The sequence below is a fragment of the Bidens hawaiensis genome, unplaced genomic scaffold (assembly GCF_021521415.1).
Source record: "Bidens hawaiensis isolate Kalapana, Puna unplaced genomic scaffold, B.hawaiensis_p1.1 tig00001035_1, whole genome shotgun sequence".
Classification (NCBI taxonomy): Eukaryota; Viridiplantae; Streptophyta; class Magnoliopsida; order Asterales; family Asteraceae; genus Bidens; species Bidens hawaiensis.
In genome coordinates, this window is record NW_027491061.1 from 2,805,144 (window position 1) to 2,832,572 (window position 27,429).

General features: G+C 34.6%; 3 protein-coding genes across 5 annotated transcripts; 1 reads left to right on the top strand and 2 right to left on the bottom strand.

Moving 5' to 3' along the window:
- The first annotated feature begins 12,584 nt into the window (after window positions 1–12,584).
- On the top strand, window positions 12,585–14,669 carry LOC143556815 (small ribosomal subunit protein eS7-like). 2 transcript variants are annotated; one of them, XM_077046059.1, is made up of 6 exons: window positions 12,585–12,627; window positions 13,022–13,096; window positions 13,183–13,256; window positions 13,350–13,473; window positions 14,135–14,317; window positions 14,401–14,669. In XM_077046059.1, the coding sequence occupies exons 2-6, from the start codon at window positions 13,022–13,024 to the stop codon at window positions 14,518–14,520; spliced, it is 576 nt and encodes a 191-aa protein (XP_076902174.1). In that variant the 5' UTR covers window positions 12,585–12,627; the 3' UTR covers window positions 14,521–14,669. The 2 variants fall into 2 exon arrangements, with proteins under 2 accessions (XP_076902174.1, XP_076902169.1); XM_077046054.1 differs by having other exon boundaries at window positions 12,606–12,623; window positions 13,008–13,096.
- Window positions 14,670–15,333: 664 nt separating this feature from the next.
- On the bottom strand, window positions 15,334–18,556 carry LOC143556830 (protein ABA DEFICIENT 4, chloroplastic-like). Of its 2 annotated transcripts, XM_077046074.1 has the most exons (7): window positions 18,447–18,556; window positions 18,044–18,113; window positions 17,105–17,285; window positions 16,925–17,025; window positions 16,339–16,467; window positions 15,724–15,812; window positions 15,334–15,639 (listed from the first exon to the last, which is right to left on the bottom strand). In XM_077046074.1, exons 2-7 carry the CDS (start codon window positions 18,086–18,088, stop codon window positions 15,489–15,491), a joined length of 696 nt encoding a protein of 231 aa, XP_076902189.1. In that variant the 5' UTR covers window positions 18,089–18,113; window positions 18,447–18,556; the 3' UTR covers window positions 15,334–15,488. The 2 variants fall into 2 exon arrangements, with proteins under 2 accessions (XP_076902189.1, XP_076902184.1); XM_077046069.1 differs by lacking the exon at window positions 18,447–18,556 and having other exon boundaries at window positions 15,336–15,639; window positions 18,044–18,128.
- A 7,783-nt stretch (window positions 18,557–26,339) lies between these two features.
- On the bottom strand, window positions 26,340–27,207 carry LOC143556615 (uncharacterized). The gene is made up of 3 exons (XM_077045892.1): window positions 27,189–27,207; window positions 26,432–26,828; window positions 26,340–26,346 (listed from the first exon to the last, which is right to left on the bottom strand). Exons 1-3 carry the CDS (start codon window positions 27,205–27,207, stop codon window positions 26,340–26,342), a joined length of 423 nt encoding a protein of 140 aa, XP_076902007.1.
- Window positions 27,208–27,429: the final 222 nt, after the last annotated feature.

The following is a 27,429-nucleotide window of genomic DNA, read 5'->3' on the forward strand; positions in this document are numbered from 1 at the left end:
TAGTAGACACCTCTTGTTCCTCATATCCAGACATTTTCTTAAAATAAAAGTTAAGTTCTTATCAAAAATAGATTAAAATAATCAGATCTGAGAATAAATTCTTAGATCTGAGGTGTCTGATATGAATAGAACAAGATTCAACAATAAAAATCAAAGCTTTAAGTGAAATAAGGAAAAGAAAACACCTAAAACTTGTAGATCTGGAAGAAAAATGAAGAACAGAGCTTCTGACGTCACAAATCAATCGAACAGTGCTCTGCTTACGTCATTCTTCTTCAAAACTTAATCAGCAACAATCTTTCTAAAAATAGCAGCAACAAGCTCTGATACCACTTGTCAGGTCCCAAGTTGTGATGTTCGATTCGAATCGGATCTTCAATCAATCATGTCATAACTCACACAAAATTAATCGTGTTGACAAGCGAGTTAATGACGGGTTACTATGTTTAGAAAGATGATCGTTTGTTAAAGGCGGAATCAATAACAAACATACGGTTGCAATGAATATTCAATGACAGAAGACACACATCGGATTCACTCAAAAGATTTCCATTTATATAATGTTAATCATACAAAAGGATAATCGATTAGGGTTTAGAAGGAATCCTAGGACAGCCGTCACACACAAAATATTCTCTCAATTAATGTGTCGGTCTTATCCGTATTTTTCGTCTCTCTTCCTTCTTTTTCCGTCGTTTGGTGGCGTGCCCTAATTATTCTATTTATAAGCCTGCCAACCTAAGACAGCTGTCATTCCTTCTAGAAACCCTATCCGATAGTACATATTCAAAAATATACTAAGTGTAAAACAAGTCTTCCGGGTAGGCTTTTCATTAAACTTCAGTCTCCGAGTACGCAGTATACTCGGCCTTCCTTCAGACTTGGTAAACATAGAAGTGTACTCGGAATCAGTTTCCGGGTAGACTTTACTTAAAGAATATTTTACCAAGTAAAATATTCACCGAGTAGACTTCAATCTTCTTGGACTTATCAAACTTTGCTCGACAAATCCTTACGAGCAACCTTGTTCTTCTATGATCCTGTTCGGCTCATTGTCAGTTGAACAACTTATTGATAAGGCGTACTCGGGAGTACATACCTTACTTGAGCAGAACCTTACTCGAGATAACTTAAAGATATTCTATTAACTCATCAAGTATACTCGGACCATAGTTATTAAAGAATACCTTGCCCGGTCTTCCAATTACTTGGCTTCTTGGACTTGGTGACCATACCTTACTCGGAAGAGTAAAATACTTGGTCTTGAAGAACAACCCTGCTTGACAAAGTGAACCTTACTCGGATATGCCAAATCAATGAACCTTACTCGGAAATCACTAAAAAACATACCTTGCTCGGATATCCACTTAAGAAGACTATTTGAAGTAAACCTTGCTCGGAAGGCAAAATCTCGTACTCGGCTAAGTAAAAGCTTACTCGAAGGTCCAAGGTGTGCTCGGATTCAATACTTAGCAGTATCTGAGGAGGTTGAGAAGATTCCAATCTTCCAAATTCTTCGTTTAGGTCAAATCTCCTCATTTGGGTCAAATTCTTGACCCAACACCCTATAACATTTTGTGCTTTTTTGTTTTTTATAATTTAAAATAAATAAAATATTAAATGTAATTCAAATTTCGTTAAATAAAAAATATAACATAACTGAAAACCAAAAAATAAAATACGACAATTCAAACAAAAAAAAATAATACGAAAATTTAAACTAAATGATCATTCGGCCAATTATATTGCTCAATGATGATGTTTTCGTGTCTTCATCTTCGGTTTGCTCGATGAGATCTTTGAAAAATTGTATAGTACTATCATTTGAAAAAAATGTCGTAATCAAAATCGTTTGTCGTTATGAGATTCCGATATCATCATTTGAGATATTAGTCATTGAAGGTTCAGTGAATAAAAGTGGTGGAAGTTTGAGTAACTAAAAATGATTGATGATTTAAGTAAATAAAATGGTGAAGAGTTAGTGATATTTATATGTAACTAGTAAGTGTACCCGCGCGTTGCGGTGGGGACACAACACGGATTTAGTCGGTATGAGCTCGGTTTGGGGCGAAGATGCTACATGAATTTGATGGCATCGGTATGGTTCATGACTATATCATAGTTCTCTATAGGTCAATGCAAAAGATCTTAGTAGAGGTTGAGTAAAAACAAGGCAAATGAGACAAAGAGTGAGAAATGATTAAGGTCAACATATGACAATTTGCAAGACGGTACCCGGTTATGTTAACTTTTCAATCATATTGTGATATACTGTAGAGTAATATGTTAGTTTCGTTATTAGTTTATTTATTTTATTGTTTTATTTAACTAAAGTTTTCGAGTTAACAATAATAATATTTAAAACATTTACATTAATAATACTAATACTAATAATTACAATGAAAATAATTATATAAATATTGTAAGTCGTAAATAATCAAAACACGATTAATAACAATTTTAACCAACAAAAACAACGTACATACACGTAACTAACAACATACACTTAACTAAGTATTACAAACAAATTGAAAACAAAAGAAAATCAAATTATTCATTAATATGAAATAATTTAATTAATATTCAAATAATGCATTCCCATATATTTATGTTATTCCGAAACTTTTTACCACTATTGATTATCTAATCAGTTTTAACCATCAAAGGACAAGTATTGCAACAAATTCTACATTTCCACTATACCAAAGAAGTGAAAGCTGGAAAAAAAAAGTCAACTATGACAGGTTGTTTCTAAGAAAAATATATTAATAATGCTTAGTACTATAAGAAAAGATAATGGTGTATTTTGATACCCTCTTTTTTTAAAGCAACCCATTTCAACCTACTATATTGGCTATAACATGTTTAACCTTGAGTTAATTTGATACCTTTTTAAGACGGTCGCTTGTTGTGAAGGGACACTACGGGAATTTGGTTTGTATAGCACGTCGATCTGAGTATTATTTAAAATGGCAAGAGATTAGAGAACTAAAAAGTCCTTGTATAGAGTCCACCTAGCGACGGGTAAACTTGATTTTGAAAAAAGTTCATATTAGAACATGATAAATAAACACGTGTAAATTGATTTTTATAATTTATATTAATTTATTAGTTTGTGTTAAAAATTTTCAAATGTTAAAAGAGTAAGCAAGCCTGCGCGTTGCGTAAGGTAACTAAAAGAACCATAAGCACTAATATCTCTAAAAAATAGTCACAGTAGTTTGTACGACGCATAACTGTATGTGTAATATGTTAATTCCATCCGTTATTTGTAAATTACATGCATTCAAACCCCCTAGTAGAATCTGTGTGTTCAAGAGAGGCATGGTATAGATTTGATTTATTATGGTATCAACATTCGCTATATCCAAAAGTTATCATGATACAGAAAACGAGAAATCTATATAAAGAATCTAACATTAGCAGAGAGCACGCGCTTCGCAGCGGGTGTGAAATATGACATTTTTCTTTAATAAATGTGAGGTAACGTTTGACCAATAAAGTCAAACCTTATACGTTCGAAGTAGTTTGTTTGACTTTGAAAGTCGAAAGTGCACATTCATTTGGTCCCTGTTGCATATTGCATTTGGTCCTTGGTTTTTGAATTTGTAACACTCAGAAAATAATGTATTATAATGTATTGTAGACAGATTCTGAGTATTTTAAGAACATAACAGATGAATTTTTGAAATGAGTCAATGGTTACATAGGACATTCTTTTATATTTTTGGAAGTATTTATATTCTATCTATTTATATCATCAGCCTGTGTTTTAAACCTAACTAAACATTTTGTTCCAACAATTTCTCAATCACTATTTTTTACAACGCATCAAACGACAACATTTCCTGGATGATGATTAGCACGAAAGAATTGTTTAAAATTTCAATATCTGCAAATTGTAAAACTCATGATATATCAGTCATCACTAATTTCTTGAAAAACCTCATTATATGTAACTTAATTATATATAATTTTAGAAATAGAAAAAAAGGACATCTTGCATTAAAGCAAGACATGAAACTTGATGAAATTCAATTAGCATGCAACAACAAAATCAAGACAGTCAAGTGGAATGAAGATAATGCAGCCATAAAGGCAACATGGTAACTCACTACAGTTTTACAATATTCACAACTGAGTTAACTCTACGGGCTTCAAAGTTCACCAATTTCTCTTTACTACATATCACCAACTTTCTTTAACCACCATCACAAAACATAAATACATTCCAAAGTCCAAACAAGTAACAATTAGATTAATAAACTCGCACTTTCTTTGAAGGCATGCTATTGGAAGAGATCCATACAATTATCAAGATTGACGTTTTCCGAACCTGAACGCACCGCACGTCCTTTGAAGGCACATTATTGGTAAGTCGTATATCAATACCACCATCAAGATTGACTTTTTCCCAACGGATGTTAACTTTGTTACTTAACCCGTTGTATTGAATGATGTTTGTAGTAGCAGCGTATGTAGAAACCATTTTCTCATAATCTTGAACGTGTTTTCTGTCATTTATAGATGGCTGCCCACAATATTGATATGCGTTTGCAATTTCTCTAAGCCGTTGGAACATAATATTCTTATCTGGGCTGATGTCATCAAGTAATGCCTACATAAACATATGAAATTTCATTTCTTTATTGGGATACAAATTTCAAGGGTTAACTAAGCTTAAATATGAGGACTTTCAGATTTTACCTCAAAATAAATCGAAAAATCAACACTAAACCGATAACCACAACCTTTACTGAAATTAACCCACAAAACCATGTGAGTCGGTATTGATTTAACCGTTTCCCTACAAATGTTAATAGAAAAGAACATTGGATGTTAAAAAAAAAAGGTTGAGGTCGATAAGTTTAATATTTAAGGGTTTGGATGTCATAATTGAATAAATTAACCCATAATAGCCTTTTGAGCAAAATGGTTGCTGGTTTAGGACTGCAGTTGTCAGCTCCGATCTGTGAATGGACTTTAAACAAAATTAATTTATAAATTGAAAGTAGGTTGCATGCAGTAGCTTATATGAAACTGCATAAAACTTGAATATTAATTTATAGTTTATTATAATAATATTGCTATATATCTTTTTTAACCATCATCCTCTTATCACTCACATTAGGCGATAGACCTGCAACAAACCAATGACCTTCAACTGGATATTACTCACATTGTCAAATTTAATATCACTCTGTACTTAAGGATTTCTAGTGCTACTCTAGTAATGGTCCTCTGGTTCGCCCGCACATAGAATTACTTAAATAAACTCTAGATGAAGTAAGTTTACCAAATCTTGATTTGCCTCTGGATCAAGATATACACAACATGTGTCACAAAATTCACTTATCAATGAATTCACTAAAGTTATGATTCCCAATCAAACATATCAAAAGCTTCACCGAAAAGAAAAAGGGTTAACTGGGTCAAAAAACTTGATTATTTACTAAAATCATATAACTTCTACCATTATATTTGAAAACCTAATAACAAACACCCAACAATCAATGGGCCGTATTCTGCTTGACCCGTTTAATAACAGGAATAGTATATCATGTAGGGTTTATCTAGTTCGATTAAAACCGTGAAACCATTCAAATCGTATCAGTTTGGTTTGACGGTCGGTTTTTTATCGGCTTTCGGTTACATCAATGTTTCAACTATAGTTTTAGTTGGCATTAGTTTCGATCAATTATATTATCATTACACCAATTCCTCATGACTCTAATCAAAGTCCACACTTTACTCAAAATTACTAACAAAGCATAATCAATATCATTATTTTGAAAGACAATTAGCATGATCAAAACACCCTCAGGTAAAATAAAATCAGTACCAAAACGAGATGAACTGGAAAAATATGTACCATAACCCACATTGTTATGACCCAACACTATATTTCTAATGACATCAAAGCAATACAAAAAATGCCAGAAAACGAGACTCATACAAAACACCAAAGATGCTCATATACAAAACGTCGAATACAACACAAACAAAGAATGACATTTGACAAATATAAAATAATTATCCAATTTTCTTGGTCAAGAAAGACGAAAGTGCCCTTCTGAACATTAACATAAAGAGTTAATGTGTAGGCATTCCTTACTCTTCTGAAAAAAATGAAGCAATTTATGATGGTTCTTTATTGGGGTGTTTTTACATACTGAAAGCAATTTAACTGAACCAGGCCCCGTTTAAGGTAAACAGGTTTGTGACCCAAAATATAAAATATATAGGGAAAAAAAACAAAACCGTTTAACTGTATGCGGCTGAAAAGAAGGTTGATAATATTGTCTGCTAAAACTTGTGTCAGTAATAAGACGATGATGTTTAGCACTACTATAACTAATGAAAGACAATATTTGAAAGAAGCAAAACTTACATGTATGCGCTTTAGCGGACTTCTTCAATCTGTTGATTTCCTTAACACGAATCAATCAACTGTCGTGTGCAAAACAAAGAAAGATTATTAGGCAAAATTCACACAGGATTTTAAACAAACATGTGGTGTGAAAACATAATGATCTTGATACCCATAGCAAACATACAATACGAATTAAATAGCAGCAATGAACTGGTTTGATTAATTCCACAAAATGCACAAAAAAATAGATATCTCAGTATATGTAGGATTGGGTTCTCAGACGCACACACCTGCTTTTTGCAATCGTGAGTGGCTGTAGCAATTGCAACCTATCATCGACCACTTTAAAAGACAGAAGATAAGAACTGTCAAACATTGATTAAATGGATTTTGAAACAGATCACCATCGAATTGAAGCAAATCTTTATTGCATGTTTTGATTGGAGACCCATGGGTTTCGAGATTGATAACCCTAACTGATCAATTGAAGCATTCAATAAATGGTTGCAATCAATTAAGCGTTCCAATCATACAACGGTTTTGATTGACTGATTGAGCAATCAATAACGAAGCCGGATATTCGTTTGTCGGTAAACATCTTTAACACTCGTCGGAGAATTAATGGGAATCGGGCATTGCTTGGACGGCCGGACGTGGATAATAAATTCTGCGGCGTCTCAGAGAGAGAAACAAGGGAGACCATACGTATTATAATGTAATATATATACATATATTAAAATGTAATATAGATAATAAAATAATTAATTACACATTCATATATTTTTCATGGCAAATGCTTTTCATAAATTGTAATTTGGCAATCTATCCATATGAGTCGGGTGAGTTTTCTTTGTGGTTTGAAACCCATGAAGTTTACCCTTGCATGTGCCCCTTCCCCTCTAATGCACTTTTTAATGCCTTGTTTAAATAAGATTATGCTACCTTTGTTAATAAAAAAGAGAAAATTAGCAACCACTGAAAACAAATTTGCGAAGGTTTTACCGTTGTAAAATTTGGGCGGGTCAGTCTGAGCCCTTCCGTTAGATTTTTCCGTTAACCTCCGTTAAGTTGGAGGGTGTTTTAGACTTTTTACAAATATACAATTAGGTGATATATCTGAGCCATTCTGTTTAGTATCTTTTTCTTGAGCTTGGAAAACCAGTTTGCCGGGAAAAATGACAGTCCTCCACTGGGTATTCTCCACATTCTTCCTCCGCATTCTTCCTCCACCTATCATTCTTTCCACCTTCTCATCTTTCCTTAATCTAATCAACATCATATTATATATATATATATATATATATATATATATACATCTTCACCGTATTCCTCCGCACACTTCACCATCTTCACCGATCACCATCGCCACTGCCGCACCTCCATCCTCCGGCTCTCGTCCGATCAGCACCGCCACCGCCGCACCTCCACTCCCGTCCGATCACCTCCGCCACCGCCGCACTTCCATCCCATCCGATCACCACCACTACTGTCCGATCACCCGTCGAACCACTCCCGTCCGATCAAAATGGTTTTGACGTTCAATGTCAACTTCAATTGGGCTCTCTTTGGAGTCCCGATTGAAGTTAATCTTTGAACCCGAATCTGAATCCGAATTCGAAGAATTTTCGTTCGTTTGTTGGTTATGTTCGCAGGCGAAGCCCAAATCGCGTTACGACGGAAGTGGAATCTCGACCCACTTCTCCTTTCGTAGTGTTCGGGTTCGACTCGTTATATGCAAAATCCCGAAGTTTATAATTCGGGTGTTTTGTTATATGTATATATGTATTTGGTTGTGTATTTTGTTTGTGTTATATATATAACAGAAATGTTTATCTTCATTAGGAATGGCAACGGGGCGGGTTTGGGGCGGGTTTTGCTTAACCCGAACCCGAACCCGAAACCGAAACCAAAAACCATCCCCGTACCCGCCCCATTACCCGTCGGGTTTAAATCGGGGATTCCCCGTTTGGTTTTTTGTACCCCCCCGACCCGCCCCGTCCCCGAACCCGAAAACCCGAAACCGATCCGACCCGACCCGAAATTGGTTCATCACATAACTGAACATTTATCGAAATAAACTTCTGCATCACACACATGAAAGCTGAAACAATGTGTTACAAAGGAAATAAAACCAAGTCTACATGGCCGAAAAATCATGCCAAATACACAAACTACAAACTTGCGACCAAATCTAAATACCAAATCAAACCAAATCATCCAAAGTCGTCGTGCCACTTTCTTTAGTACCTACCTACATTAAGAATATTTATCAATAAATCAACCAAGTTAAAAGAATAAAGGCTATGTTACAAAAATAGTAAATTTTATAAATATTATTACCTCTTCCACATCCATTTCATATTCAATGGTGCGGCAATATGCCTCGGTCTCTTCCGAACAAGTTTCTATATTTAATAGTAATAACATAAACATATATTCATGATTATGAAGATAAATAACATGAGTAATAATGTAATATTCAATATAGCGTTACCTCGAATCTCATTCAACAATCAACTTTGACCACACATTAAAGCCTCCAAAGTTTTTGGGTGAAGTCGACTTCGGTGAGAACTTATTAATCTTCCACTTGTACTGAACGCAGATTCAGAGGCAAAGGTGGAAACTGGAATTGCCAATACATCTTTTGCCATCCTTTGAAGTGTCGGATACTTACCTCCATTTGTCTTCCACCAAAGCAATAATTAACAACCTAACGAAACACGAAAATCATCAGAGCTAAAAAAATTATTCAATGCAGCAGCTAATTAGCTAACCGAAATCAATAACTTCAATACGACTTACGTGTTACATATAATTCAATCGGAACTCATGTCAGAGTTAATCAAGTTAACCTAAATCGCCATCTCATTCATCAACAAGCCATCGATCACATACTTACAAACACTATCCAGCTCCAATCCAAACTCATCTCAATAGCCACAACACGCAAACTGCCAAACTGTCTAATTTGACTACACGTACTCACCGAATACAATCAACAGTCAACTACAGTCTAATTATTCAATGCAGGAGCAGTTAAATAGCTAGCTAGCAGAAATCAATAAGTTCAATACGATTTACATTAAAACATGCAATTCGATCGGAATAAATTCGTTAATATTTACGTTAACATAAGTTGGAGTGAAAACAGGTGAAATAATAATAATAATAATAATAATAATAATAATAATAATAATAATAAGAGAATTAGGGATCTTACAGGTGGTAGGATGAGAAAGCGGTGGAATGAAACAGAGACCGAGAGGCCATAGAGTAAGAATATGAATATAATTGAGGATAATATTAATATTAATATAGTCTATTATCATGGAAAGAGGAAACCCCTAAAACAAATTAGATTCCCCAAATCAATTATCATGTCAATCATCAATCGCAAAGAGAACGGTGTATCATACGATATGCAACAACAACAAAATTAGGTCAATTTCAAATGAAAAACCCTAAAAAAGGAGAAAACATACTTCGGTGTGTGTGTGATAGTGGGGAAGAAAAGAATGGTGTGTGTGTGTGATTAAAGAGTGAGATTACATACTTCGGCTGGGATCAAAACGAGGAGGAGGAGGGTGGTCCGGTGGTGCAGACGGCGATTGAGTGGATGGTGATGGTGGTGCAGACGGCGATTGAGTGAATCGGGGGCGGACTGGCGGTGGCGGAGTCTGGATGAGTGCCTGAGTGGATGTCTGGATGTAGGTTTAGGTTTTTAATATATATATATATATATTATTTATATTTATATTTATATATTATATCGGGGCGGGTCGGGGCGGGGGTACCTGAACCCAAACCCGAACCCGAACCCGAAACAATCCCCGAAACAATCTCCGAAACCCGACCCGAAACCGAAAAAACAAAACCCGACCCGACCCGAAATAAGCCGGTTTTCGGGTTTCCCCGTCGGATTCGGGGATTTTTGTCATCCCTAATCTTCATTGTGTTCGGTTTCGGGTTTGGGTGCGTTTGGTTGTCTTCGGGTTCGGGTTCGGTTTGTTTTGTTGTTTTCGGGGTCGGTTCGGGTGAAAAGTTTACAAAAAATGAAATATATCGGTTCGATTGGTTGTTTTCGGGTTCGGTTCGGGTGAAAAGTTTACAAAAAAATGAAATATATTGGTTCGTTTGGTTGTTTTCGGGGTCGGTTTAGGTGAAAAGTTTACAAAAAAAATGAAATATATCGGTTCGTGTGGTTGTTTTCGGGTTCGGTTCGGTTCGGGTGAAAAGTTTACAAAAAAATGAAATATATCGGTTCGTTTGGTTATTTTCGGGTTCGGTTCGGGTGAAAAGTTTACAACAAACTGAAATCTATCGGTTCGTTTGGTTGTTTTCGGGGTCGGTTTGGGTGAAAAGTTTATAAAAACTGAAATATATCGGTTCGTTTGGTTGTTTTCGGGTTCAGTTCGGGTGAAAAGTTTATAAAAAAACAAATATTTAAAATTTCGGAGGGAAATAAGTTTCAGGGGTAAACTTGTAAATTATATGAAACTCAGATCTTCTAATTGCGCATATGTAAAGGGCATATTAGTCATTACACAGGTCAACAGGATGGTCAACTGACGGAAGGGATGAGACTGAGCCCGCCCAAATTTCACAACGGTATAACCTTCGCAGATTTGTTTTCAGTGGTTAACCCATCTCGTGATGATATTACACCGGGAGGCAAATGCTAATTTTCTCATAAAAAATTCAAGTGGACCCAAGGCTGTCTCAACTTAATTATCTTAACAACTTGAAACACTAACCTCAAAGTCGACTCTTAAAAAGCTTGAGGAGCCTGTAGCTTGTTGAGCCAACTCGTTTCCTTAGATCTTTGTTTTTTTCCCACATATTGAAACATAAAAACACAAAAATTTTAACATTACATAAAAAATAGACATTATATAATTTAAAAAAATCTATAACGAAAATGTATTAACATTTTGGTTATACCTTTGGTTTTAATATTGCCGAGTTTATAAACAAAAGGAATTATTACTAATATGTATTAACAGTTTGGTTATACTTATGTGTGTGTATTGATTATATTCTTGGGTTTAATATGTAAAATAGAACAGCGATTATCATACTAGGGCTTGCAAACAAAGTGCGAACATCGAACAAAAGGTACAACAAAATTGACTGGTAATGTAGATAATAACGTCCATTTGCTCGTTTGTTTGTAGTCGTTCATGTTTTTGTTGTATTTTTAAAAGAAACACCTTTAAAATTTAGATCGATCATCAACGCATGCCTCAACGCTTTTAGACTTGGGCATGTTTGGTTGGAAGTAATGAAGAGGGAATGGAATGAGATAAGGAATGGAATGAAAGGGATCATTACCATTCATTTGGCTTGTTTGGTTAACCTACGGGAATGAAATGAATATTATGTTGTTTGATATCCAAAAAACACTGTAGGAATAAATAGAAATAATAAAAATATTCCTATCCCAAAATAAATATTTTTTTACCAAAAAAAAAAAAAAAAACTGAATTGGCGACGGTGGTGGTGGTAGCTCCGGTGACGAAAATGGTGGCGGTTAGGCGGGGTGGTTGTGGTGGTGGGTGTGACGGTAGTAGCACTGGTAGTGATAACGACGGTAGGGTGGCGACGACAGTGGTGGTGGTTGTGGTAGCGCTGGTGGTAAGGTGGTGGTGGCGGAGGTGGTGGCGACAGTGACGGTGACAGTCAGGTGGTGGTGATGTTGAGAAAGTATGGTGAGGGAGGAATGAAATGAAAAAAAAAGGAATGGGGTAGGAATGAATGATTTTGATGGAATAAAATTTCATGTGTAATGGATGATTCAATTTCATTGAGTAACCAAACACTACTTTCTTCATACCCACGTAATGAATCATTCAATTTCTTATGTCATTTCTGCGTACCAAACGCTACCTAAGTTTTACGAGGCCATTATTTTCACACCCCGTCCCCCGAATTCTCAGGAACGGAGCAAACGAGGGTGAGACCAAGTCAAGTCAAGTCGTGAACATAGAACCACTTACAAGGAGTCACCATCTAACACTAGTTAGTTTGAACAGCGAGAGTTCAAATTATATATTTCAGCAGCCCATGTTGATCCAAAAAAACATCGAAGCTGATGCAAGCCCAGCCCATATTCTTAGAACGAAGCCCAAGTTAATTAAAAGGAGCAATGTATGTATGGTTATAATAGAGTTAGGGTATTTATATTCTTCTTCTTCTTCTTCTTCTTCTTCCTCTCAGCCGATTTCTCCTATCACAGCAGCCATCCATTGTACGTCCATCTTCCTTGCTATTTTCTTTCCAATCTTCACTTTTCGTTACGTAGATTGATTGTTATCCTATCCTGGTTTAGTAGAAATTTCCGATTCTTAGCTTTGTGTTAATTGATTTCCTTACACTTTATTTTAACCTAGCTTTTAGACTAATAAACAACTGTTTTTTTTTAGATTGACATGGTGCACTCTAGACTATAATTTGCAGAAAGGGTGTAGTAATCTGCAATTCTAGAAATATGATTTTATTTTGTTCGTTTTTAACTGATTTTTTTAACAAGATATATTGGACTTGTTACATAATCTCTCTTTATTTTTAGTATGCAAAAGTATTTGAGTTGAAACTAATTAACTTTGATTCATTATTACTTGATGATGATTAGTTTGACCCTGCAAGATGTACACTTCAAGGAAGAAGATTCACAAGGACAAGGATGTCGAACCCACAGAGTTCGAAGACTCCGTTGCTCAAGTATTGTTCAGTTTGAATGCTGACCTGCATTTTGTTTATTTTGAATGATGCTTGTATTGTTAAATTTATAATCGTTGTTTATGCAGGCGTTGTTTGATTTGGAAAACGCAAACCAGGACCTTAAGAGTGACTTGAAGGATCTTTACATTAACAGTGCTACGTGAGTGTCGTTCTTACAATTGTGATCTTGTTTATTGGATTTTGCTTACATGGGTGTGACAGTTGTTGATTGCTTTTTTTGTTGTTATTTTAGGCAAATCGATGTCTCTGGAAACCGAAAGGCTGTGGTGATTCATGTTCCTTACAGACTCAGGAAAGCTTTCCGCAAGATTCACCTTAAGCTTGTGAGAGAGCTTGAGAAGAAGTTTAGTGGCAAGGTACACTTTATTGCTTTGTAGCAGTGTTTGGTTGACTGGGCGAATCATTGGACTTGAACCAACCTGTTTAACACAGTTATCTAAGTTAGACATGATTAAGCGTGCTATAGGGTTTGATGGGTTGACTTGTTTAACTAAATGGGTAAATAGTCAACGCGGTGTGCTTGGGTCAGTTATTGAGTTTTTGAAAACTGTCTGTTTTTTTTTTGGTTTTAGTTTTTTTGGTTGTCGTTTTAGCAAGAAATTATTGGGCTGATAGAATTGTTTAATAGTATAAAGAGCTTGGGCCTAAATCTTTTTGTTAATTAATATTTAGGTATTCATTTTACATTTGTGCTAAAATATTTGAGTATACTTATAATATGTTGAACTCCTATGAATTCCTTAAACGTCAAAGTTAATAATTTGAAATCCATGAATTTTGTTTGGTTTTTAGGTTTGAATTACACGCAAAAGTGGAAGCTGACTGATAGTTTAGTGTTTACGTAATTGTTTTGTCCATTTCGCTTCAATTTATTTGGTTACGGATTGGTTTTTTCAGTTACATGCACTCTCCTAGGTTTATCCAAACACTTGTTTATTTGTATAGTTCAAGATTTTTAGATTTGTTTAACATGTCATTTTTCAAAGTTTGTATAAACTAGCAAATATATAATGGCAGGATGTGGTTCTGATTGCAACTAGAAGGATGCTTCCGCCACCTAAAAAGGGTTCAGCTGTTCAGAGGCCACGTAACCGTACACTGACAGCTGTCCATGATGCCATGCTGGAGGATATTGTGTACCCTGCTGAGATTGTTGGAAAGCGTGTCAGATACAGAGTTGATGGGTCCAAAATCATTAAGGTATCCTAATCAGTTTTGGTAAAACTTCATGCTTTTAGTGGTTTATTTTGTAGTATTTGTTTATTGTTATGGTTTTGTTTTAGATCTTCCTGGACCCAAAGGAAAGAAATGATACTGAGTACAAGCTGGAGACTTTTGGAGGAGCTTACAAGAAGCTCTGTGGGAAAGATGTTGTGTTTGAGTATCTGATAACCGAGGCTTAAATGATTTCTAGTTTTTTAATTGTTTCAATTTTGTTTTTGTCATTTGAAATGCTGCAACTCTATGGTGCATTTTGATGTTTGACTTCAAGATATTCAGATTGTACTCAGATTTTTGTTAAGTTTGGTTGTGGAACTTGCATTTTATGATCTTTTCTTGTTTTTTTTTTGCATGAAAGTAACAAGTATGAAGTATAAAACAGCTCTAGACACTTTTATCTAACCTGAGGTAGACGTGCACAAAATAACCGGTTCCGGAACCGAACCGGTGGAACCGACCCGGAACCGGTTCTAACCCATACCCGGAACCGGTTCCTGACCGGGTATAGGATTTCTCCTCTGGAGCCGGTTCCGGAACCGGAACCGACCCGGAACCGGTGGAAAAAACCCGGAGGAACCGGTCAAAAACCCGAAAAAAACCCGGAGGAACCGGTCAAAACCCGACCCGGAACTGGTCAAAACCCGGTCAAATACCCGACTATACCCGGAACCGGTTCCGGAACCGAACCTGGTTTGACTTTTGTTGACCATACCCGGAACCGGTTCCTACCCGGTTCCGGGTTTTTTAAATACCCGATTTGTGCACGTCTAACCTGAGGTTGGTAAACAAATTTTTTTTGACTTGTTTAAAAGGCATGCATCTGAAAAATAGTGAAACTTCTACTTACCAACTCATTACAAGTTGTGACCTTAAGCATGTTGTGTTAACCATTCGGTCTATTGGATGGGCTCATGTCACCCTTCAGACTCGTTATGTCACTTTTCAGACTTGTCAAATGCGCAAATGATCAACAGTAGCAAACTAGCAATCAACTCTAGATGTGTTTACACACTTTTAATTGACTCACTTCTTTGAGCAATAAGCAACTATGCCAAATCCAAATCCATAACCTATTAGATTAACATATGAACAAAATTCGATGGTTTCGATCGACACATCAACAATTGCCTAATTATGGAGTAAACAAACATCAATGAATATCGTTTTTTGAATCTCTTGACATGTTGATGAATGCCTTGGTGATGGCATGAATGAGTATTCCAATTGGACAGAACAAGAGGCAAAGAGAAACTGAATGCCGGGTCTCAATCTCGTTCTCCAACCCGTCTTCATACACCTGCCTGGTTACAAAACAATTTGGGTTAGCATTTGGTACGAGCCATGGTCAAGTGGTCAACCAAGAAACATGATAGTGAGCTAGCTACCTTGCAGCAAAGAGGTCAACGGCTAATAAGTGGATCCAAGCCGAGGCTAAAGTCATCTCGTTTGAAAACATTTTAGCTATTCCCGGAAGCTGTCAATAAACAAACCGTTTGTAATGTTATAAACATTTATATATGTTTATAGTGGAGAATTCTAGGCGAAAGACAAATTTTCTTTTGCGAGAAAAAAATACAACAAAATAAGTCATTCATCTTTTAAATTTAAAAAAAAAGAACTAGTTACAAAGCAATGTTTATTGTTTTTTTTTTAATTCAGAGAAAAAACACAAAACAAAATTATTTTAATTATAGAACCTACACACTTGTAGCTTATGCGGATCATGTGTATGGATATTTCCTACGCATATCTACACATGTGTTAGTAAACGTGTGAAAGTGAAAAAGAAGTATGAACAAATTAGTTTTGAGGTTTTTTTTTTCTTTTTGTCTTAAACATGTAAAAGGTAAATTTAAAAAAAAAATTGAACCATTGTTAGAAAAAAGTTAGACGATTAATGGTTATTTCTTTTGTTCTCGTAATAGTTTAGTCTTTTGTAATGAACATCTCCAAAAGTGTGTGTATGCATACATAGGGACACGTTCAATAGAGAACCAGACCTCTGGAAGCCAGTATTTGCTTGCAAACATTAATCGGACTGTATCTGGTGTCCACGAGAGGTAAAGAAGGTATGAGTATAAAACCCCAAGTACGACATATGGTATGCTACTTCCCATGCACTTTTTGGTCTGCACCACATATACATTGTTATTGGAATAACATTGTTGCAACAAACTTTGGTTCCATTAAGAAAATTTCTAACCGATAAGTTCTTCTCGATTAGAATAACCATATTGAAACAAGGGGTGATAGTCATGTTGGGTCAGTAGGTTTGATGAACCCAAACACCAACCATATAATTTTATTAAAAATAAATTAACCCTAGCCGATACATGTAAAATTGTGTATCCGGAACACGGCCAAGTAACCCGTTTATCTAAACGAGTTAAACGGGTTGGCGTGTTGACCTTATAAAATATACTTTTTAATTATTAATATTCTATTATTAACAGGTTGATTTCTCTAATTAAACGGATTAAATAGGTCAACCCGAACACGACTCATTTAATTATACAGGTTACCAAAACTTTATTATTTCCAACATTTTGGAGCCAAACCCGATCAAATCAGAACGAACTACTTTACCAATTCGGCTCTCGGGGCTGCAACCATGAGGGTGTAGAACGGAAGAACAGCAGCAGTTCCTAACGTAAAAGCATCTCCCGCTAATTGTGGACTTGTGAACCCTACACAAACCGTAACTTAGTCACATTGCATTGAACAGATATCCAGTTAAACTTATGTTTTCAAACTATAAAAAATTACATGATGCGTGTAACCATAAGCTCTTTCTATGCAGGTTGAACCTTCTTGGGCTAGGTACAACAATGGCCCGTGATCCACCCTTAAAACTCCAGTCACTTGTTACCTTGTATCCAATATGAACACCGTATAATTCAGAGTTCATCGCTTTTAGAGTGAATGTGGGTTTTGTGAAGAGCTTAACCTGAAATAAAGGAAAACCCGTAATTAGGCCCGAGAGAAAAAAACAAAGGTAATGTAGTTTAAAACCCGTTATCATACAACTATACTCCTACTACTACCATGACAGAAATAAGTGACACAACCGAACCAAAGTAGCCAAACCCACCCGAAAACCAAATTTACAGATTAACCAGAATTTTGTTATTGAACTTAGTGATTATATTTTTTAATTTTTAATGTTAGATAGTTCAAAAGAAACTAATAAAGAGTGTACAAATTTGAGAACAAAACGTGTAATAATCAAGTAACCATAAACTAACAAAAAATTTAGGCCTAAATAAATTTTTCTGAGAAATTTTCTTTTCGGCCTAAAAAATTGAGTTGCGCAGATGACAAAATCGAAAAAGAAAACTGAACTGGTATCTGTTTATAGCCCTACCGAACCAGTTCAATTTATACCTGTTTGGAATGAACACATGTCATTGAACCGAATGAAAACTCGGATTTTTATGAATTTGGACGGTTTGGTTTCAGTTTTAGACGAATCGTCGAACCAAATACGAACCTCTCCAATAGACGGTCCAAGATTGTGCAGACCCCTTTTGATGGTTATCTAAGAACCTAAGTTGCTAAAAGATATTTCAAAATAAACAACTTAACTGGATATGACAAACAGGATGCAATGAAGACAAAAATGGGTGCAAAATGAAGCAAGATAAGTCATAAAACAAAGAATAAATGATGATATTTGAAGTGGAAAATATTGAAACAAACACATACCTTGAGTGCCGATTGATGGTGGCAAAGGCAAGAAGAGAAAGCCATAAGAGGTGTAACAAAAGCAGAGAATCTGAGAATGGAAATAAGAGTTTTTCATATACACACACATAGAGTATTGAATTCTTTTGAGAACCACTTTAAGAGTTCGAAAAGAACTCAACGTAACAAATTTTTTTTTACGAATTTTTTTACACATGTGTAATACGTAAGTGTAAGTGATGTACAAAAAATTACGGTATTTTTTAACACATTGAATCGACTTTTTATACATGTATAACTAACATTTAAATTTCTGTAATTATCAAAAATACTTATTCTCTCATACTTTATTTTTTAATTAAATTTAATCTCAGCCATATATTTCATATCATTTAACTAAATGTGCGATTTAATCTCAGTTCACCTATTTTTCTTCAAATAATCAGGAAATTAGTGTTACTCTTAACTTAAAATATAATAATAATAATAACGGCAACAGTTATCATTCATTTAGGATTATTTTTAATTAAAAAATACAACCGTTATAAAGAAAGTCATCAAGATAAAAACTTTAATAAAAGCTAACGAAACAACATAAGAAAATCAACATTATCCCACTATAGTTTGATGTTTCAGGTGGAGTCCAACTCTATCCATGTCATTTTCCATAAAAGTACCAATGTATTGACACATGTTCCATTTCTAGCCCTTGAGAGTTTGTTATATGCCATATTTCATACATTAATAAGTCCTTCGAAGAGTTGACAACTTAGTCGGGGCATTTATGATGGTTTCTACGTCTTCATCTTTATAATTGAACTAAGTAACATTTTTGTCTTTAAATTTTATTCACCTTTTAGAAACTCTCTACATCTCATTTTCTATATGTTTTTAAATTTTATCTTTGAAACCATTTTTAAGAAAGCTCACAAGTACCTTCTCTATTTCATGCTAACACTTCCCGTCACTTCCATCATGGACTACCGATTGCCTCATTCTTTCTTCTTCCACGAATTACAACATATTTCTCTTTCTCATCTCCGTCACATAAAACCTACACGGGCTTCTCACAAACTACCTAAATCCCAAACCACACATGTCTCTCTATCCTACTCACATCTATAATGTCTCTCTCTCTATTCAACATTTGTATTTGTGTTCTTAAAAAACCACCCATTCGAAGACATCAAAGTGTATGTATATATAGGGTTATATAAAAATATAATTCAAAATGGAGGTGAAAGTATGAAAGTTTTGTGAAACAAGACCCATGGTACATGTAAGCCACGTTTGACGGTCCTAATTTGCTGGGTGGTGCACATGGGGGAGTTGTCAACACCGATGACTCTTTCGGTACCTTTTTTTTTACTTTATTTAATCATAAAAGAAAATAATAAAAACCAATATTGTGTGTTAATAAACTAATGTTATATTTATATCCTTTGAATTTTTGTCTCACTTTTCTTTCCTAACGATATAAATATTATCCATGCTAGAATCCTTTGCAAAATAAGTGTTGTTTATATAATTAAATTAAATATGTAATTTATAGATCATATGATAGTTATATCGATTATAGTTACCTGAGTTGAATGGTTAAGTCCATGCATGCAAAAGATGGGAAACGAGTATGATTGAGCTATACGATAATCACACGAGTTTAGGGGTGGTATGTTTGTAACAAGACGACCCAGGTTCGGTTGAGCTCAACTCGAACTTCATACCGAGCTATCTCGGCTATGACCGAAACTAAAATCGAGTTGGAACTTTAAACATGAGTTCGACTCGATTAAAAGTCAAGTTGGCTCACTCAAATCAATTTGGCTCAACTTTAAAACTTATTTTATAACTTATTCTTGCTAAAGGGCTAACTAAACACGTTTTATTTTATTCTTTTTGTGCAGAGTTACCTTACTTTTATAGAAAATTACTGGTCCACGCACTTTGTTTCTCCATCAATGTGACACAAAGCAATAATGAGTAATGCTTGAAATTATATATATACTTGCTTCTAACCCGCGTGTCACGCGAGTTTATTTAAGCTTTGTTTTTTATCATTTTGCATTTACATTTGTGTAATTAGTTGTTCTATATAATTTATTATGATAAAGTTTGTTATACTCATTCTGAATTTATATACTTGCATGATTATAATGCTTTGAAAAGACATGGCTAGGTTTTTTCATATTCGTTTAGTTTATTCAGTCTTTTTTTTGGTTAAGTTTTAGTTTTTAAGATTCATTTAAGTTTATTTAGCGTTTTAGTTTCATTTTGGTCTGATTAAAATTTTTTCCGTTTTTTGTTTCGTTTTAGTTATTACGGCTTTTTTCGGTATTTGGTTTATTTTTGTCTAATTATTTTTGTTGATTTTGTTTCAGTCCAGTTTCAGTTTTTTCTTTTTTTTTTTCTTTTTTTTTCTGGCTTTAGGATTTTGATACAGTTATTCTGATTAGATTCAAAGACAACTCGATGAAAACGAGTGTGTTTATTAGAGTTCTAACCACATTCCAACCACACAAAGTAATCTCTCCAGGATTGTTCTGTAGATACATCATTTCACAATACAAGTTCAAAATCATATATCATATATATATAGTGGTGCTTGGTTTTAAGGTTTAGGGTTTGTTATTTGCGTACCAAATGAATCTCTCCTATGGTATGAACTTGGTGGAAGTCCTTTCCCTTATTCACATCTTCCCATCTAGCAAAGAATGTGAAAGATCAAGCTTCATCTTCAATCTCAAGTTAGTGAAAGATCAACATCATGTTTTGAAGATGGGGATCTCTGCAAGACAGACTATATTTGAGGATGATATTGATGGTTTTAAGGAGAAACCATGGTGACTCAAGGCCTTGATGTATCAGATTTCTTCAACTTTTGTATGAATAAGGAAACATTGAAGGACTATTACAAACAGCTCGTGAGTGATACAAACTTTCTTGCACGTGTATTGATCTTAACATGGTAAAAAGTTTGTTGTAACTTATAAATACAAAATGTTGGTTTCATTTATGATGACTCATAGATATAAAGTTTCAATATTGGTAAAAGAAAACACGCATTTTAGACCATTTTACTGCTACATAATGTCCTCTCGATGTCACTTCACCCGATACAATAATATCCTTTGTGCCAGCTTTAATTAATTTGTAAATGTTAGTTATCTCACATTCTTTTACTATTTATAACAAATATTATTATTTTATTACGTGTTAGTTAATGTTAGTTACTTATGACTTTAATTTTGGATATATATAATCATGTTTTGACACTCAAATCATATATAAATTTGGAATAAAATAATAATGATGGGTTGTTTTTATTCAATTCAAAACTATCATTTATTTTAATTTTATTTAATTAGTGGCAATCTTAATGTAATTATATCATCTTTATTAAATTAAATTTAAGTATTTCAGTATTTTAATTTCAAAAAATAGTTGTAACGGGAATTCTATAGATGTTAGAATACCACTGCAACGCACGACTAAGCTAATTTCTTGATTGAATGTTGCCACCCGCAGCGTAGCACAAGAGGAAAATACTAGTTTAAACAAACATGCAACTATTGTATGCTTTATAGGATTGTACATTAACACTTGTAATTAATTAAATTGTTATATATGAAATTACTTTGTTGTCTTCCTTTTATATATAATATTTATTATTATAGAGAACTTTATGTTTATTAGTTAGTTATTTTGTCATAATATATATATATATATAATAAAAAAAATGTAAGTATATTATATGAGGGCGGTTACTGTACATTAATCCCTTATCGTACGAAGCGTACGCGACAACAACAAGCGTCGATCAAATTTTTCAAAACACGCGCCTCTATTTTTCAAAAAGGGTAAGATTGTCAATTAGTTTCCATTAGTCTCCTAAAATCACTAGCAATAATCAACCTATTAATCAACTAATCTCGGCGACGAAGCGTACTCATTCAATCAACTAAAACTATCAACTGTTCCGGCAACGAAGCAACTGAAGCATACTGCATTCAATTGAAAAATGAAGATGGATAAAACAAAGAACCCTAACTCATCTGCTTCAACGAAGGAACGAAGATCAAAGCTTAAAAAAGATAAACCTCAGATTACTAATAAATCAGGTGTTTGTTTATTATTCCTGTAATCGTTTTAGGTTTGAGAGAGGTTTTAACAGTTGTTTTCATGAGCGTTTGACAACAAATCAGTATCGTTTTAGGGTTTAATTTTATCTTAAATTGTATTATTTGTTTTTAATTATTGGTTATTACGTTGTCAATTAACCTCTGTTTGTAAGCGTTTGAAAAGCGTTTGGGTTGATTTCACCATATGGGTATACCAAGTGTTTGGTAGGCTTGTGTGAGATGACTGAATAACATGTTATTTAACTGGTCTTGTGCGTTTGATGAGCGTTTGACAAGCGTTTGGTTAGACTTGTTTGTGATGACTGAATAACAGGTTCTTTAACTGGTCTTGTGCGTTTGATGAGCGTTTGGTAGGCTTGTTTGTGATGACTGAATAACATGTTCTTTAACTGGTCTTGTGCGTTTGATGAACGTTTGGTAAGCTTGTTTGTGATAACTGAACAACTGGTTTTGCATATAGTATTAGGCGTTTGATGACCATTTTGAAGATATTTAACATCTGAGTTTTATGTGTGATTAGTTAAGCGAAAGGTTAAAACAAAACATGTTAAAGCAAACTCTGATTCGGACTTTGAAGTTCCAATCAACAAATTTTTATCAAAGAAGAGGAAAGAGGTGGAAGAGAGTAGTTCGGACTCATACTTCCAAAAACCAAGGAAGAAGGTTGTTAAAGAAAGAAACCAGCTGAGAGGGTACAAAGGAAATCTTTTGTTGAATTTCTAGACAGAAAGTTGCGGCTTAGATGTGCACCATTTAATATTGTCGATGCAGTGAGTGCAATGAGCTCTGCCCAAAAAGATTGTTTAAAAGAAATGGGGTTTGGTTCAATATTAAACCTGCAAATTACCCAAACTCCATCAATGTTAGGGCATTGGTTGCCGATGAACTACGATCACCGGTTTAATAAATTGAACATTGGCAGTGGTGTTATTAAGATAACAGCAACAAAAGTTCATGAGGTGTTGGGTATACCAATGGGAAAGATACCCGTTTTAGACAGGAGTAGACCAATGTTGGGGGATGATGCGACTACTGATCTGTTCAAGAACCAATTCCTGACTCCAAGAATAACTATAAAGCATGTGAGAGAGAAATTGACGGATGATCAAGGAGTTGGTGACATGTTTAAAATTAATTTCCTTGTGTTGTTCAACACATGTATAGCAAAATCAACAACAGTCAACCAACGATTCATCACCGCAATTTATCAACTTTCAGATATTCCAAAAATGGACTGGTGCAGCTATGTAATTGAAAACTTAAAGATGACAAAGGAAGAATGGAAATATGTCAATGCACAATACAACGGTCCAATCACCTTTCTTACGATGCTTTACACACATGAGTACCAGAAGAAATATGGTACATTTGGGGCTCCAGTCACAACACCTGCAGTCAACTACATAACAACAACAACTCTTGCAAGGATGGACAAATACTTGTATAATAACGGACCTCCTTTAGATGATGATTCTGAAAACGAGGAAGACGCTCCTGCATATGGGAATGATGTTGAAAACGAGGAAGCTAATGTTGAAACTGCTGATGCTGCTGGTGAAATTGCAGATACTGCTGATGCTGGGAAAGATGATGTTGAGCCTGCAACTGATAATGCTAATGCTGGAAAAGATGATGTTGCAGCTGCTGGTGAAATTCCAGCTACTGGTGAGATTGCAGCTGCTGGTGAGATTGCAGCCACCGGTGACAAGATAAATCCTGAAGCTGTTGCTGATAATACAGTTGATATTCCTTCTGCTGATAAACCTGTAGAAACAATTGGTGACGCACATGCTGGTGACAACGCGATACATCAGCCTGATACACAGATGGTGACAACCAAAAACATGGTAACAACCAAAAACTTGTTATTTTCATCTAAAAAAACTCTAATGTATATTTCTTTTAATGATACATTAACATATGTCAGGGACAGATGGGGGAAGTGAAACAGAATCAGATAATGCCGATCACAATGCCGAAGGCGAATTTGATGATGATGATGATGATACGTATTCACATTTGAGTTTGCAAATGCATTGGGAACACACACGCAAGAGCTGGTCGACTTTTATATGACCCCACTTCAACTGTTTGGAATATCTGCTTACCTACCACCAAAAGAAACAACGGAACAAAAGGTGAGACATCCATCAAATCAGAATCTCTTAATTTAATTAAAAACTATATTTTCAATTTACAGTCTTGGAATAAGAAAATGGATAAGAAGATGAAGAAATTTGAAATACTTTGCACAGAAATCAATAAATTGGTCAGTGAAGAGAAGAAAAAACATCTATCAAATCCACAAATCTTTGCTAGGTGCTGTGATTGGGAAGACATATTCAATCCTAATGTGGTTACCAAAACACAAGAAATTGAAACCATGAAAAACAACACACTCCTTAATTTAGGTGAGAAAAGCAATCTAATTCTTTAATAAATATATATATATATATATATATATATATATATATATATATATATATAAATATATATGTCATTGAAAGTTCCCACTTCTTATACAGCTCCCGTAATTGAGTCAGTTCATTCAGATGCAGTAGTTGGTTCAGATAATGTGGATGGTGAAGAAGGAAGTGGTACGATTCCTGAAGTTTATAATCTATCAGAAGAAAACAAAAAATCTAGGGAAACTGTTGATGATGCAGGGGTTAGTGGTGCAAGGGTTGGTGATGCAAAGTGTGGTGATGCAGTGGTAAATACAGAGGTTAAGGAGACCGAAAAGGTAATAAATTAAAAACTTCTTTTATACAACTTAAAAGAATATTATTTATAAAAGTTTATATGACCGCTGTCATTGGTAATGAATCTCATGTAAACAAAGATGAAGAAATTATAGTAACATAGCTAGAAGGGAATAATAAACTTGATTCAGTTGTCTCTACAGTACTTGCATGGGCAAAAGAAGGTATTAACATGCTTCAATAATAAACTTAAACGCTTGTCAAACGCTTTGTTAATATGTTTATATTTCATATGAAAGATACATAAGTTGGATCAAAAGACGACAAGATGAAACACATTGTTGCAAAACGTCCAAAGGAAGCTGAAATTCCAAAAGAAGCTGAAGGTATTAAACGCTTCTTAAACGCTTATCTATATTTTTTTTTACCATTTTCATACATAAACGCTTTCTACACGCTCACACTATATTGCTTCACAATTATCTCACTTGGAGCTGATGTGGTGCATGTTCCTACAAATGTCCAAGAGTCTAGTGCCCTTGCATCAGAGATGATACAAGGAGGTGAAACCAAAGATGGTGTTGATCTCATAAACACTAATGCGACTCTAGAAGATATCATAGGTAAGAGAAAAAAATGCATTTACTTTATACGTAAAAAAATTTAGAATCTGCTTTAGTGACTTGAAATTGTTTTTCAGTTACTAGAGTTGAAGAGAATAATCAAGTGAAAAACTCAAAAGCTGACACTGGTATGTCACAAAGTGAAGATTTCATAACACCGACATCAACTTCAAAAATGATACCCAAAATTACATCTGCAGGATCATTAATACAAGAAAATAAAGACAAAGAGTTGGTTAGAGAAGAAAGAAAGAGAAAGTTACCTCCTGCATTGAGACCGCCATATATTTTAAGAGAGGTTGAACTAAACACATCAGTCACAGATGATGAAAACACAATTGCGGGGTATATATTTTTTTGCATGGACGATATATGGGAAGAGGTTTTCAAGACTACTTACACAGATTCATTTAAGGTGATTTTTGAGAGTTTTTGTCCTGGTTTGTACGCAATGGATGCATTATGTGAACTCTTGAACTTTGAAGAAAAGAAAAAATCTGCAGAATCACCATTCAGGCTCTTTGGTACAAGCACACTGCTGGTATGCTTTAATTATACATGTTATCTTAAAAAAGCTTGTTAAACTCTTTAACATTATTTGAATTCTTATGCAGACAAGTGATCATTATAATGAGACATTTGGTCACACAAACGAACAAAGACTCGATGTGTTTACGGACAACATTGAGAAACAGATGATGAGGTGTGATGTCAGAACAATGAAGGAAGTTGCTATTTTCTTCGTGCCAATACTTCATAAAGATCACTTCTATGTGGTTGTTTTCAACCTTCAAATCGGAGTGATAGAGTTGCTCCTACCTTTTCAAACCCACTGTACTGTGTTCTCATAAGGTTAAACGCTGTAACAGGCCCAAGTTCATATTAGAAAGCTCATAAATAGCTTCCTCTTGGACATGTGTTAACTTCCTAGCAGAACGAACAAACTGCATATCAGAATCTACAACAAAATCATCTACTTGAAAAAATTCACCGTCAACAGATTTCAACTGTATATGTGCTCTACAACCACATCTAATTGTCGGCCTCTTCCTCCTTTTGTAATATGGCTTGCTTGATTCATTACAATCACCTTTTGAATCATACATTTTAGCTTTCTTGTGACCTTCTTTACAACATGTAAAGTACTTAGTCTTTAATACACCACCATGCATGTAAGATCCACCTTTACGATCCCCAAATCCATCTTTTTTAGCATATTCACAATAAAAATCAAATGCTTGATCGATTGACGAAAACATCATTTCTTTAACAGGTTTGTATGAAGAAGCAACTTCAGGAATGATATCAACCCCTTGTCCTTCAACCAAAACACTTGAATTATCTACACAAAAACATCAATATAAAAATTATAATTCAAACATGCTCAAAACACGCTCAAAGTTATAATCAAACCATTTTTAACAATCTTAATACTAACACGCTCATAAGACACCCATATTATACAACATTATAATTAGCTCATAATAAGATATAGTAACACGCTCATGATACGTTCGAATTATGAAACATCAAAAAACAAGACAGTCCTAATATGAACACGCTCGTAACACGCTCACAAACAAGACTAATCAATTATCATGTGATTCTCGTATGAACTAACATACAGGTTACTGCCACCCCGTCGATTATAAACATAGTATACATCTACAGTTGATTAATTCAAAACACAGAAAAAACTTACATTCGTGATCGTCTTCCATTTCAAAACCCTAAAATCACAAAAATCGCTTGAGAAACTGATTTGTGTACTCAAGAGAGCTCAATTGATAGTTTTTTGTACAAAAATTGTTTCGTAAAATTAGAAATTGATTTTGATTAAGCTATATATCAGGATCGTAACCATTTATACGCAAATTTCCAAATTTAAATGACGAATCAAAAAGAAAATCGTACCCTTCTCGCTTAAAAATACACGGGATCTC